We start from the raw sequence: 13,422 nt of genomic DNA, 5'->3' as shown, positions 1-13,422 counted from the left end.
AGGACGAACGACCGCGTATGGGCGGCGCTAGCCGCCGGTTGCTACGGCGTGGCCATGGTGGCAACACACGCTTGGTTCGTGGCTGTAAGGGGTTAAATGAAAAAATAAGGACACATAAGTAAGAAAACGTTGACAAAGCGATGTGGACCTGCGGTGCATCATTTAATAAGTTAGGTGATCTATAAATACATTTTCAGAGTCCATAGACCTAAGTGGTATACCATGACAAGTTTATGAACCCTTGGTGCATTTAACTCTTTCGAATTTATTTCAGGATGTAAGGTTCATTTTGGAACTTAGGAATTTTACATAAATCATATATGAATCAATTTATTAAAAAACACAGGAAATGAGAAAAAATTCTAAATTCTGCATGCCTAGCTGCCTGTTGAAGGATTGAAATTTTTTATATGACATGGGACCCACATTAAGGCTTCTTTTGACAGTAAACATTTTGGGTCCCACGCTTATGGTGCATTGAGCTGTAACACATTGCGCTTGCATTATGTCGGACACTCTTGTGGATGACAAAATATTCAGTGTAAACCATATCTTCGGTACAATAGCGAAAACCCACTACAAAATCATACTTAGGATGCGTGGCCGAGATAAGTGGCGGCGAGGTAAGCACTAGGGATAGCACGTAGCAGAGCCATATTTTGGGCAATGTTTGCCAAATGGGATAGGAAAATGATATCTCAGCCTCCAGAGGGTAATATCGTATCTAGCCATCCATTCTTCACACCTCATTTAATCTTAACCATTCATCTATTTTTCTATCACAGTCCCACCTCTCGTAACCTATATTTACTAAACATCGCGTACACTCCTACTACAGAGCTATACCCTGTTCGTTTGGACTTGTTTGGCTTATAAGCCGTATTTTTCAGCCAACGAATAATATTTTTCTCTCATACCAAATCAGTCAATGATATTTTCATTCCTAACTTATCAGCCAAACAAGTCAAACGAACAGGGCGCTAGTGGGTGTCCCCCTAAATGTGTACAGTTCGCAGTTCGTCGACAGCCTGTGACCGAAAGAACCAAACTGCTATCTTGATCCCATCTTATCCGATTTCGTTACTTCACCTTGACTGTACATGGCCGTGCTGTTCCCTGCAGAACTATCGACAGCGGCGAGAATCCAAAGGCAAGATCACAGAGCTGGGACGCTGGGCGGTGAGGCGCCTTCGATTTGGCAATGCTCCAGCATCTGGTTGATTCTTCAGAGACACCGACCGCTGGAGACGACAGGAAGGATCGTGTGAATCTCCGGTTCAGGACGACAGAATCTGGACGATACCCGGAGAGGAGCGCATGTCTGCAGCGCAGACCGCAGAGGGAAAGAAAAGCTGCGGTCCGGCCCCGGGCGAGGCGAATCGGCCGAGCCGCCTCGCCCTGATGTCCCGTGCTGCGCCGCGCGTGGCGTCAGGACTCAGGAGGATCGCGGTCGCGGGAACGCACGCCGACAAGGCGGAGTGGCATGGGACAAGGGTGTCCGAGAGACCCGGCGTGACCAGGGGACACGCGAGATACGCCAGTTTCCTTTCTTCCGCTGATCCGCTCCCGCGTCCGACGCTGCTTCTTCCCCAAGCCACGCGCTACCAGCACCGAATCTGCAGGTCCCCGATCGCCTCCCGCGTGCTTTTTTTCTATGCCAGTGCTAAGCTGCTCATGGTGGACGCGACCTGGTATTGGATGGACATCCAAACCCAATCAAAAGAATCCAACCGAAAGTCCAGTTAAAACTGCATCATTATCCAGTTCAATCCTAATGATCAGTAGAGACATCTAATCCATTCCAATCCAACACCGCTTAAAGCCATGTCGATCCAACACATCCAATCCAACTTACTATACATGGTTGCTGTAAATCATCGCACAGTCCCGACAGGGTCCATGAGTGCTCCCTCCGATCCTTCCTCTGCGCCTCACCGATGTGGCTGCGCACCTCGCCAGCCAGGCACGGGCGAGAACTTCAGCCTGTTCGGTTAGCTGGTTCGTGAAGAAATACTGCTGGCTGATTTGTGTGAGAGAAAAATACTGTTTCGGCTGGAAATTTACGATCGTTTACGATAAGCCACAGCCAAACGAACAGGCTGCTTGTTGCCGCGGAACGGAATTGGACCTCGGCGTCGAGCGGTGCCGTGCGCCAGCCGATCAAATAGTTGCGAATACGTACGGTGACGGCAAGCGAGACATCATATGCGAGTGCGTTGCCGTTGCCCTCAGTGAACACGAGGCGGTTGAGGGACGGCATCGTCGACGGTGACGCGCACTGCAGTGCAACGTACCGAATCCTCCAACCCAGTCGAAGAAGCAGTGTGCATTCACGGATGACGAATGTTGAGATGAGGTAGCAATAGCATGTGTTGCAATGCATCGAGACTTGTGGCCTCAGTTATGGTTTGATAAATAAAATGCAAACAATATCACAAATTGCTCAGATCTAAGTCTTAACATATCTCCTTCATTGTTTTCCAATAGACCGAGCTGCTTTTACTATACTCCTATACAACACACTAACAAGTAAAATGTTATATTACCATCCGTAAGATTTGATCAAAAGGATCATAATAGCACAAAACAACCATTTTCTATCTTATTCTGAGGCCTACTCTCAGTGGCCTACTATGATTTGTCTGCGTTCTAATTTAAAGCAGGGAGATTGACTATACATCGATTAAAAATTAATCAGAGAAGAGTACTCATCAAAGAAATACTCTGCAGATCAAGGTAGCTCTTGTTTTTTCCTCTCTTTTTGAAAAGATAACCAGCAGCAGCTCACGGATGTATATTGCATTCACATAGAAAAGCATGATCGAAATTGACATATTTGGACCAAAATTTGCGATATCTTGGTAATCCAATCTCAAGCCAAGGTTTTCGATTCCCATTGTAGTGTAGGACCGCTGCACGCTCGATATCTCTTTGGTCGACATTTGGCTTGTACCCTAGACCCAAGAGATGCCATGAGCGATCAAGAGTGAATGTGCGGTTCCAAAATGTGACAAGACCGGCTGGAAGTGTTCCTAACTTCCATAATTGCCTATTTGCGTTCTGCATGAATGAGATTCATGTCCTTAGACAGATATATGGTTCGACAAGACACTAATACAACATTAAGCGGTTCTAGAATCAAATTTTTTTATTATCCGTTCGTGTATAAAAATAGACTACATGTTGTTAATATTTTAAAATAAGAATTACTAAGTAGTAAAATAATGCAAGCCAACAACCATTCCACTAATAGCCCTTTGCAAGCATTTATGGAAATAGTGTTTTTTTTTTTTGCCTCAAACATTACTGATAATTGATAATCTCATGAATACTCACCATATTCTGCCAGTAGTGGTAGACATCAGTAATATTCTGCTTCCTCCACTCAATCAAATCGAACATGTTCATGCCGTATGCCCAGCCACAGGCACGCTGATCAAACTGCTTAGCAATTAGGGGATTTGAGAAGTTGAGGTACCTATCAAACCTATGGAAAGTCGCTCCGCAGGTATGGACAGCGCCATTAACCTTTCCTTTCAAATCTATTGACCAAAGATCACTTAGATCCTGCTGGACTACAATATCATCATCAAGAAATAACACCTTGTTAAGCTTTGGGAAGATCTCAGGAAGATAAAACCTCAGATGGTTGAGAATGGATAGGTACTTGGGATTCTGGAACTTGGGGTTTTGGCTTAGCTTATCCTGATTGGTCTTGAAGTAGTAGTTGATCATGAAATGGGACGCCAGTTGCTTCAGAACTGGACTATAGCTCGAATTTAACCAAGTAAACTCTTCAATGTTCTGGACTTAGAACAAAAAATTTCCCCGTGGGATTTGCCAAGAACCACATTCTCATTGCAGCATAATTATGTTTGTCCGTCACAATATAGAATACATGCCTTGCTGGGTTCTGCATTGGAATTTTAATTAAAGAGTTAAATGCACCAGAGATCCATTAATTTGTGAGGAAGTTTCAGTTGAGTCCATCAACTTTCAAAGTGGCTTTTTGGGTCCATAAACTTTTAAAATGGTTCACTGCAGTCCATACATATTTATTTAACCTTAAATTTAAAGCATATTTGTAGAAAACCCCTTCCCACACGCATGCAGGTGCATGCATGGCTCCCAGCGCCCTCCTCCAGCCGCCGCCGTGCCCCCAGAGACCAGCGAGCAGGTGCATGCATGGCTCCCAGTGCCCGCTGGCCGAAGCCGCCCGCGCCGTGCCTTGTTCATTCTCAGAAAAATCAGATAACTGCATGCATGCGGCTGGCCTGATACATACATGGCACTGCTCTGGGGTTTGCAGGTCCATCATGATGGCTCTGCCAAACTTGCGTTACTTCGTCGACGCCGCGACGGCGGCGGCACGGATGCGCGAGATGATCGACAAGCTGCAGCGTCTCGAGACGGAGGGCAAGAAGGGCGCCACCAAGGAGGACATCAGGGGCCAGATCACATTCAGGGACGTGCATTTCTCGTACCCGTCCAGGCCTGACACGAGGGTGCTCGACGCCGTGAGCCTCACCATCTCTGAGAGCGCCACCGTCGGCCTCGTCGGCGGGAGCGGGTCCGGGAAGTCCACCATCATCTCCTTGCTGCAGAGGTTGTACATCCAGGACTCGGGCGAGATACTGCTGGACGGCAGTGACATTGGCACGCTCAACGTGGAGTGGCTCAGGAGCCAGATCGGCCTAGTGAGCCAGGAGCCTGTGCTGTTCGCCACGTCCATCAGGGAGAACATTCTGTTCGGCAACGAGGCGGCCTCGCTGAAGCAAATCGTCGTGGATACGAAACCAATGTATGCAGACATTTCAAATTCTGGCAACAAAATGAACTAGCCGTTTGATCACACTTCAGTAAATGAATCTGCTTGCACTTGCAGGTCGGGCGCAGTTCGGGACGCAGCTATCGGGAGGGCAGAAGCAGCGCATCGCCATCGCCTGCGCGCTCATCCGGGACCCCAAGATCCTGCTCCTCGACGAGGCGACCAGCGCGCTGGACTCCGAGTCGGAGCGCGCGGTGCAGGACGCGCTGGACCGGGCGTCCGTGGGCCGGACGACCGTCGTCGTGGCGCACCGCCTCTCCACGATCCGCAAGGCAGACATGATCGCCGTGCTCGACGCGGGCCGCGTGGTGGAGTGCGGCACGCACGACAAGCTCCTCCTCGGCACGGAGGCCAGCGAAGGCGGCGGCGTCTACGCACGGATGGCGCTGCTGCAGAAGGCGCCCGTGGCGAGGGAGGAAAGCGAGCGAGTGGTGGAAGTAGAGCCGGAGAGCAGCAGGGTGTCGTTCCGTAGCGTTGAGATCATGTAAGTGCCCAGCGACTTCCACCAAAGCCCGGTGCCGTCGTTCAGGTCGGTCGAACGCTCCGTGGAAATGGTAGACCACGGGCGCGACGGCCACAACCCGGCGCGCGGCAAAAAGCCTTCGCAGCTCCGCCTGCTCAAGATGAATCGGCCGGAATGGAAGCAAGCTCTGCTCGGGTGCGCCGGCGCCATCGTTTTCGGTGCGGTGTTGCCGCTCTACTCTTACAGCCTCGGAGCTTTGCCGGAGGTGTATTTTACAGCCGACGATCACCTCATCCGTTCAAAGACCAGGTACCGTGCGATGTGTCCGTCTGTGCTCGCTGATACAGATTGCAGAGTGACATGGCGATGTCAGTGACGTTTGTCTGAACTCTGTTCTGAACAGGCTGTACTCCCTCGTCTTCTTCGGCATTGCCATCATCTGCATCACGGCGAACATCGTGCAGCACTACAACTTCGCCGTCATGGGCGAGCGCGTTACAGAGCACGTCCATGGACAGATGTTCGCCAAGATACTCTCCTTCGAGGTCGGGTGGTTCGACGAGGACGAGAACTCGAGCGCCGCGGTGTGCGCGCGGCTGGCCACGCAGGCCACCAAGGTCCGATCCCTCGTCGGCGACAGCATGTGCCTCCTGGTGCAGGCGGCCGCCAATGCGGCGCTAGGTTTCTCTATGGCCCTCGCCGTGTCGTGGCGGCTCGCGGTGGTCATGATGGCGATGCAGCCACTGATAATCGCGAGCTTCTACTTCAAGAAGGTGCTCATGACCGCCATGTCCAAGAAGGCCAAGAAGGCGCAGGTGCAATGGAGCCAGCTCGCCAGCGAGGCTGTCGTGAACCACCGGACGATCACCGCGTTCTCGTCGCAGCATCGGATGCTCCGCCTGTACGAGGCCGCGCAGGAGGCGCCGCGGAAGGACAACAGGGTGGAGTCGTGGTACTCCGGCTTCTGCCTGTCCCTGTGCCAGTTCAGCAACACGGGCAGCATGGCGCTTGCGCTGTGGTACGGAGGCAGGCCGCGGGCGGGCGGCTTCGGCCAGCGGGCACTGGGAGCCATGCATGCACCTGCTCGCCGGTCTCTGGGGGCACGGCGGCGGCTGGAGGAGGGCGCTGGGAGCCATGCATGCACCTGCATGCCCGTGGGAAGGGATTTTCTATAAATATGCTTTGAATTTAAGGTTAAATAAATAGGTATGGACTGCAGTGAATAATTTTAAAAGTTTATGGACCAAAAAGCCACTTTGAAAGTTGATGGACTCAACTGAAACTTCATTACAAGTTAATGGATCTCTGGTGCATTTAACTCTTAATTAAAATGTTAGTAGCTAGTACAAGTGAAGTACCCTACAATCTTCTTAGAATATTTACCGCAACAAAAGTTCATATGCATTAGATACTCAATTTCAGAACATAAGCCACTACTACCTCACATGTCAAATATTGTACCTTAGCATTTACAAGAGTCGAGTTCACAACCACAGCAGCTGCTAGTACATTATCTGAGAATAGTGCATAGTGTTGCAGCTTTGAGTCTTCAAACTTCTCTTCATTTGGAAAATGCCTTTTGTGGGAGCTAGATGAATAGTACTCATTTGTAAGACGCAGTGCAAGACAATAGAGTTTTTTGGGTAGAGCCTTAGCTGCTATCATTGTTGCATAATTGGCCGTTTGCTTGTGAGCTTGAACTTTGTCCTCAGTTGAATGAAGGGTTGTTAATAGCTTATCAATAACAGATGCACAATTCTCATGCACTAGTTTGATCTTTGCTAATGCCAACTCCAGTGCTCTAATTTTTCCAGAGACACTGCATAAGCAATAAAGTTGAAGAAAATGTGTAAGAGACACTCTGTTCCTATCAGAACCCAAACTAAGTACACGTCGTCATCGCCATACCAAGGGTGAACCCTGCAGTAAAAAAAAGAGAACGTACTTCTTTGGTAACCATCTATCACTGGTTGCATTACCGAGTGCTTGCTGGATATCCCTCATCTTTCTTCGAAGATCTCTAACAAAGGCATTACGGCCTCTAGTAGGTAGGAGCCCAATATATGTTCTTGCTAGTCTTAACTGATCTTTTATGATATGTATCGTTGCATCTGGCGAACTTGTATGTCGATTGATACTACGGGTAACTGCTTTTGAATCAGACCCTTCCGAGGTAGCGCCTGCAAATTGCTTAGATGATCTATCAGCAGTATTTTCCTGGAAAATTAAACCACTATGTAACTAAATAACTACTTAACCATGAAAGAATAAGTGATTGAAGTCTAAATCAGAACTTTGTGCACGTAAACTCCTAAAGCAAGATCTATAAGGCCTTTTATAAAGAATGGTGCCACTAAAATTTCCAAATATCAGCACATACTTTTACGAAAAATAAAACATCTCCAAGGGAATTTAGAAAAAAAGTAAAATATCAGCCCATGAATTGGAAAACATATGCGAGAATGAATTAGTTGTCAACAGAGAAGTGACCAATATAGAATGTATCCACAATTTTGGAAACGATTAGTGTTTTGACTTTTGAGTACAACCTATTATGATTGAATTCAGCATATCCGCTATGTCTCTAGTGTAGCAAAACCAGGTCACCAATTGTAGTCCTAGGACGAAATCTCATAGTTCAGAAACTTAATACTATAGATTTTATTTTATGGACACGAATTTTATCAGTTTAATTGTTTTAATCTATTAATATGTCACTCTTTTTTACCTTTTTCAATGAAGCACTAGAATTGCCGTGCATTGCAGCAGCTTTGTGCTGCCTCACTTCAACATCACCACCACGACTAATCTGTTTTTGAGCAACGGCAACATCATTCGCATGCTCTCTCTTACCTGGGTCTTGGGACGCCACCTCCTCCGGCTCTTCTCGGCTGATACATAAGCCGACTGATAAGCCGGCTGAAGCTGTTTCGTGCGAGCACCGAGGCGAGGAGCAGCGCTAGCAGCACGTCCCGGGGCCGACACTTCTACCTCGGCCACCGCCGTCGCCGCGCCGCGGCCGACGCCATGGGCCGCCCGTGGCGCCGTGGCCGGGTGCGTGCTCGCCGGGGACGGCCCGCGCGACTCCGGATGCCCAGGTGGAGAGAAAGCCTTCCACGTGTACTGAACCGACGCCGAATCTCTCGTGCTGGGAAGGACTGGGAGCTAGCGTCGGGCGTAAACAACTCCCCGTTGATCTCAAGTCTCTGGGTCTCGGGGCGGTCGGCACGTGTCTGTCTCGGTCGGCGTCTGCCCCGGATCGGAGTTCCCAGAGTCCGCGCGCGGAGCCGCGGACCTGCAGGGCGCGCGACGGTCTCGTGGTCGCGGCGGACCGAGCAGGACACTGTGCGTGTCCCCTGCCACTCCCAGCCATTGCGCATTCGTAGCGTGTTGCACGCATGCACGCAGGAGACGAGGGGCAGGCAAAAAGCGCGTCGGAAACGGGCGGACGCGGGAGCGGGAGGGCACCAGGTCACCAGCACCGTGGGTCGTGGCCGCGGTTCCACGGACAGCCAGCCCGCAGCCACGGACCCAGGCTTTGACCTGATGAACTCGTAGCAATAATAGTTCAAGCGAACAGGGCCAATTGAGCCCTCGCGCGCGGCCGCGCACGCGCCACGGGCTCGCAGGCAACGCTGGGCACGCAGGCACCCACCAACGGGCGGCACGCATGTGCTGTGCTGTGCTGCACTCCCCGCACCCCTTCCGAGTCGCCGACCGCGGCCGGCTCCCACGTTCGTTCGTCTGCAAGCTCGCTCGTGACCTGCCGCCACGCACTGCCAGTGCCAGTGCGCACCGTCGCCGTGCACGTACGAGGCGGCCCATCTCGACGACCGCTATTCTAACGGCCGGCCGGCAAAGAGGACGATCGCTGCAGCGTTCGAGTTCCGCTACTGCTCCGCATGTCATCTCGCCGACGGGCAGATCTCCTGCGGCACGTAACTGAACGATGCATGCATGCACCGACCTGAATTCGACGGCGGACACGAGTCGCGTGTGTTACAGCAGCAGTTGACACCGCCCAACCCATCACCCTCAGGCTGTCACTAGACTGTTGCACTCCGGCACACAGCAAAAAGCCACCGGGGGCCCGGTGCAGTGGATTACCAGTAAAGCGCGCACGGAACTGGAGGGTCCTGTCGGTAGGCAACAAAGAGATCAAAGCAAAGCACGGGACTTTGGAGTCTGGACAGCCACAGCCACGTCGCCACGTCGATCGCTCACTAGGGCAGGCACTGACGGACAGGGAGGCAGGCAGACAGATTGGCCGCCTTTTGGGTCCCCTGAACCCCGACAAGCTGCCCCCTGCAGTCCTGCACTGCACTCCATCGATTCCTTTCCACTTTCCTCCTCGTCGCCTCCCGCTGTCAAGCACCGCACGTCTCTCCACCCGCCCAATATATGCGAGGAGCATCTGCTTCTCCTCCAGTCCTCCCTGCCCACCACGACTGCCAGCCATCTCACCGGAATTCCAAGCCTCTCCTCTCCAGTCGCGGTTCAGCAAACAGAGAGAGCATCGAAAGCTCGCATCTTTGCCAGTAAGAAAGACATCAGCAGCAGCCAGCAGCGTTACGGCATGGAGCTGGAGCTCGGGCTGGCGCCGCCGAGCGCGCACCACCCCATTCCCATGACGATCGACCATGGCCACCACCTCGCCGCGGCCGACGAGCTGAGCAGCACCTCGTCGGACCACCACCACCCTTGTGCTGCGCGCGCCGGGAAGAGAGGGTTCGCGGAAGCGTTCCAGGAGGCAGCGGCGACGACGACGCTGCCGCTCTTCGATGACGGCTCGTCGTGCGGCGGGAGGAACGGTGGCAGCAAGAGGCCGCTGGTCGGGTGGCCACCGGTGAGCTCCGCGCGCAGCAGAGCGTGCGACGGTGTCGGTGTCGGCGGCGCCAAGTACGTGAAGGTGAAGAAGGAAGGCGACGCCATCGGCAGGAAGGTGGACCTGTCGCTCCACGCCTCCTACGACGAGCTCCTCGCCACGCTCGCCCGCATGTTCCCGACCACCACCGGCGACCAAGGTAGGTACCAGTGTTCGTTGTTGGTCAATCAAAATTCAGGGGAGCTACAATCATCCAATCCAACAACCTACCGATTCTGATGATCTGATCCTCAAATTATTGCCATGGTGTTGCAGACGACAAGGAAATCAGCAGCTCCACCACCACCACTACCAGCCATGTGGGCGTGGTGGTCACCTACGAGGATGGAGAAGGGGACTGGATGCTGGTCGGAGATGTGCCATGGGAGTAAGTTTCGCTACGACCAATGCATACATGTGGAGTTCATCTTATCCTTCCGGATTGTTGCTGACGTCGCCCTGCGATGTTTTTCTTGCAGTGATTTTGCAAGGTCCGTCAAGCGGCTCAAGATACTGGGATGACTGAAGCCTGGCCGCGCACTGATGTACATGTTCTTAATTGGAGTATAAGTTTTTTTTTTGTTTTTGTTTTTGAAAAGCACTTGTGTTAAGAGTCAAGGCACTAGTTGGGTAACTTGGGTTACCTCTTGTAACAATACTATCGAACATGTTTTCTGGTCTTGTCTGTGAGAATGTTTCTCTTGGACTTGCCTTTGTGTTTTGCGCAGTTTATGCTGCAACTGATCGCAAACTACTATAATACATATTCATTAATTTATTCTTCCTCTCTTTCAGCCTGATCGCTTGCAGGTTACAGCTATGGCTTATCAGGCAGCAAATGGTGTTTTTCTTTCACAACAAACCAGTATCAGCCGAGCTTATCAACCCAGAAATCAACCAGCGAATAGACCGTTTATCTCTCTCTCTATATATAGAAGCGTGCAATCAATTAAAGAGTTTATGCCTTTATGTAAAAAAAAAAAGAGTTCATGCACAATCCAGCACCTCTATCTCTCTCTCCCCCAGGGCTTATCAGACAGTCAACGATATTTTTCTCTCACAATAAACCAGCACTTATCAATCCAGAAACCAACCAGCGAACAAACCATTTATCTCTATGGAACTAAAGAGTTTATGTCTTTATGTAAGCGACGGTTAACCGTTTTTTTTATACGTAAAGCAACGGTTAACTGTTGATTCTCGGTTTGACAAAAATGGTGGAAATGCTGTTGTGCTTGACGATTCCACCGACGTTTTCCCATCAACAGCTGCTGAAGGGCGGAGAGGTACACGAACAATGTACATCTTTTGTTTTGGAAAAAAAGGAACATTGGCTATCTGTTGTTTATATATTTATAAAAAAACTATAAGATCCCTCGGGAACGCATTAATTTCACATGAAATATACAAGAATTTCACAGTTTTTCCCATTGGGAAACGACATCGTGTTATAGCAGAAAATATGTTTTATCCCAAGGGCCGTGCACCTGACCTCGCTGCGCTGCATGCCTGCATACATACATCCGCCTGATTGCCTAATGGCCTAATGGGCCTCCCCTTCGTGTGCTTCCCTCGATTATCGGTGCAGCCCACCTCAACTGATTAAAAGCACACGTATGGGCCCGTTTGGGTTACGTTCGCTTCGAGTTCGAGGTCAGGTGGTGTGAATTTCAGCTTGTAGTCCAAACTCCGACCGTGTGCTTCTAAAAAAAAAATCCTCCGTCTCACCTTCTCAAAAAGAAAAAGCCTTCCTCCGTTTCAAAAAATAGTTTATTTCTTCTTTCAAACACAGTAAAACACATATTGGTTCTTTTTTAAACACAATATGAACACAAAACAGCTTGCATATATACATACACATATACCCTACACTTATTAGCACATCCGAAAGATAGGTTTGACAAATCTTGAGATTGACTACACCCTATTTTTATGAACACATTTGAAAATATTAGGCTCGGCGGGTCTCGATGTTGACAATGTCACACAAACATTGTTGTAATGTTGTTGATGGCATGTTGCCTTTCACTAAAAGGGTAGCACCATTAGTTTTTGAAATAAATTCAGAAAAATACAAGACTCGCACTAACTCTAATGTTAGGTAAGCTACGACTCAAACTCACAATAATTAGTTCACTTCTATATTTGACTGTGTCAAATTGTACTATAAAAAGTATTTAAATATACATTTAACATTTATGAAGTCAGATAGCGATATTATAAGAAATATATTCCATAACAAATCTAATGTTAGTTATTTGATTTAGTAAAATATTAATATGTTTTTTATATACACTGTTCAAATGGAATATCGTTTGACTTAGCGGTTAGCATCCTTTTTAAGATACTAGGGTAATATCCGTGCATTGCACCTGGTAAACAATCAGGTCTAAAATAAGAGAAAATCGAGTTTTTTTTTTGCAAGGATGTGTGTAAATGATCAAGCTTTTTAGGATTTTTTGTGTGTAGCAATCATGTTAGTCCATCAAATTAGGTACGAATCTAAAATGCTACGAATGTTATAGGTATGGGACCAACAAGATGTTGATATTATAGGTATGGGACCAACAAGAAGTTAATGAAAATTTAAAGAATTACTCTATTCGTCTATGACCTTTTGATGAAGTTTTTCCCTCCATCTTAGAGTAACTTGAACCGATACATGACGGTTTTTTGGACCTATGCCACCTCAAATTACATGACTTTTTAGTGCACTATAATCTAATTTGCATTGGTTTTTGCTCTTCATGATTGCATCTTGATGTTTAGTTTTGAACTACAAGTTTCAAGATGTGTTTTCATTATACAATTGATAGGAATAAAAGCATGTTTTTTATTGATAGATCAAAAACCATTGTGCCCAATATAAGTCATATTACGGTGTCTACTTACATGATTAAATATTATTTTGAATTTTCTGACCCTGGTGATAGTGTTTTTTTTTGCGTGCAGAGTCTTCTCGTGGTTCTATCAGGCAATCTTCGGTCTTTCCATCATAGTTTTTTTTGCGCTCGCTTAGGTCTATCGGTCTTGGTTCTGTTGGTGGATGATTTATCTCAAAACATTTTAGGTGTTGAGAAGAGGTAGAGATAGAACGGCAGAGAATCATAGTGTTAGTTTTGGTCATGCCGAATTTCTAGTCCCGATGTGAACTCATATCCAAAGCAAAAAACTTTGGACATGCGCATGCACGTACACCTAAGGGACTTGCTGTCTTACTTCGTTTGGGCCAATGTCGCGAGACATTCCAACTCCGAATAAAGAAAC

The 13,422-nt window shown here is 48.8% G+C and overlaps 1 protein-coding gene and 2 pseudogenes across 1 annotated transcript; 2 read left to right on the top strand and 1 right to left on the bottom strand.

The window, feature by feature from the left end:
• Positions 1 to 2,638: 2,638 nt before the first annotated feature.
• LOC136478314 (probable galacturonosyltransferase 4) lies at positions 2,639 to 8,160 on the bottom strand (annotated as a pseudogene).
• LOC136475528 (ABC transporter B family member 15-like) lies at positions 4,122 to 6,466 on the top strand (annotated as a pseudogene).
• A 1,568-nt stretch (positions 8,161 to 9,728) lies between the features above and the next one.
• Positions 9,729 to 10,901, top strand: LOC136478318 (auxin-responsive protein IAA9-like). Its single transcript, XM_066476723.1, has 3 exons — positions 9,729 to 10,315; positions 10,432 to 10,543; positions 10,635 to 10,901. Exons 1-3 carry the CDS (start codon positions 9,868 to 9,870, stop codon positions 10,675 to 10,677), a joined length of 603 nt encoding a protein of 200 aa, XP_066332820.1. The 5' UTR covers positions 9,729 to 9,867; the 3' UTR covers positions 10,678 to 10,901.
• The last annotated feature ends 2,521 nt before the right edge of the window (positions 10,902 to 13,422 follow it).

The sequence above is a fragment of the Miscanthus floridulus genome, chromosome 8 (genome assembly GCF_019320115.1).
Source record: "Miscanthus floridulus cultivar M001 chromosome 8, ASM1932011v1, whole genome shotgun sequence".
NCBI classification, from domain to species: domain Eukaryota; kingdom Viridiplantae; phylum Streptophyta; class Magnoliopsida; order Poales; family Poaceae; genus Miscanthus; species Miscanthus floridulus.
The sequence above is the reverse complement of the archived record's forward strand: the minus strand, read 5'-3'. Positions and strand labels throughout refer to the sequence as shown.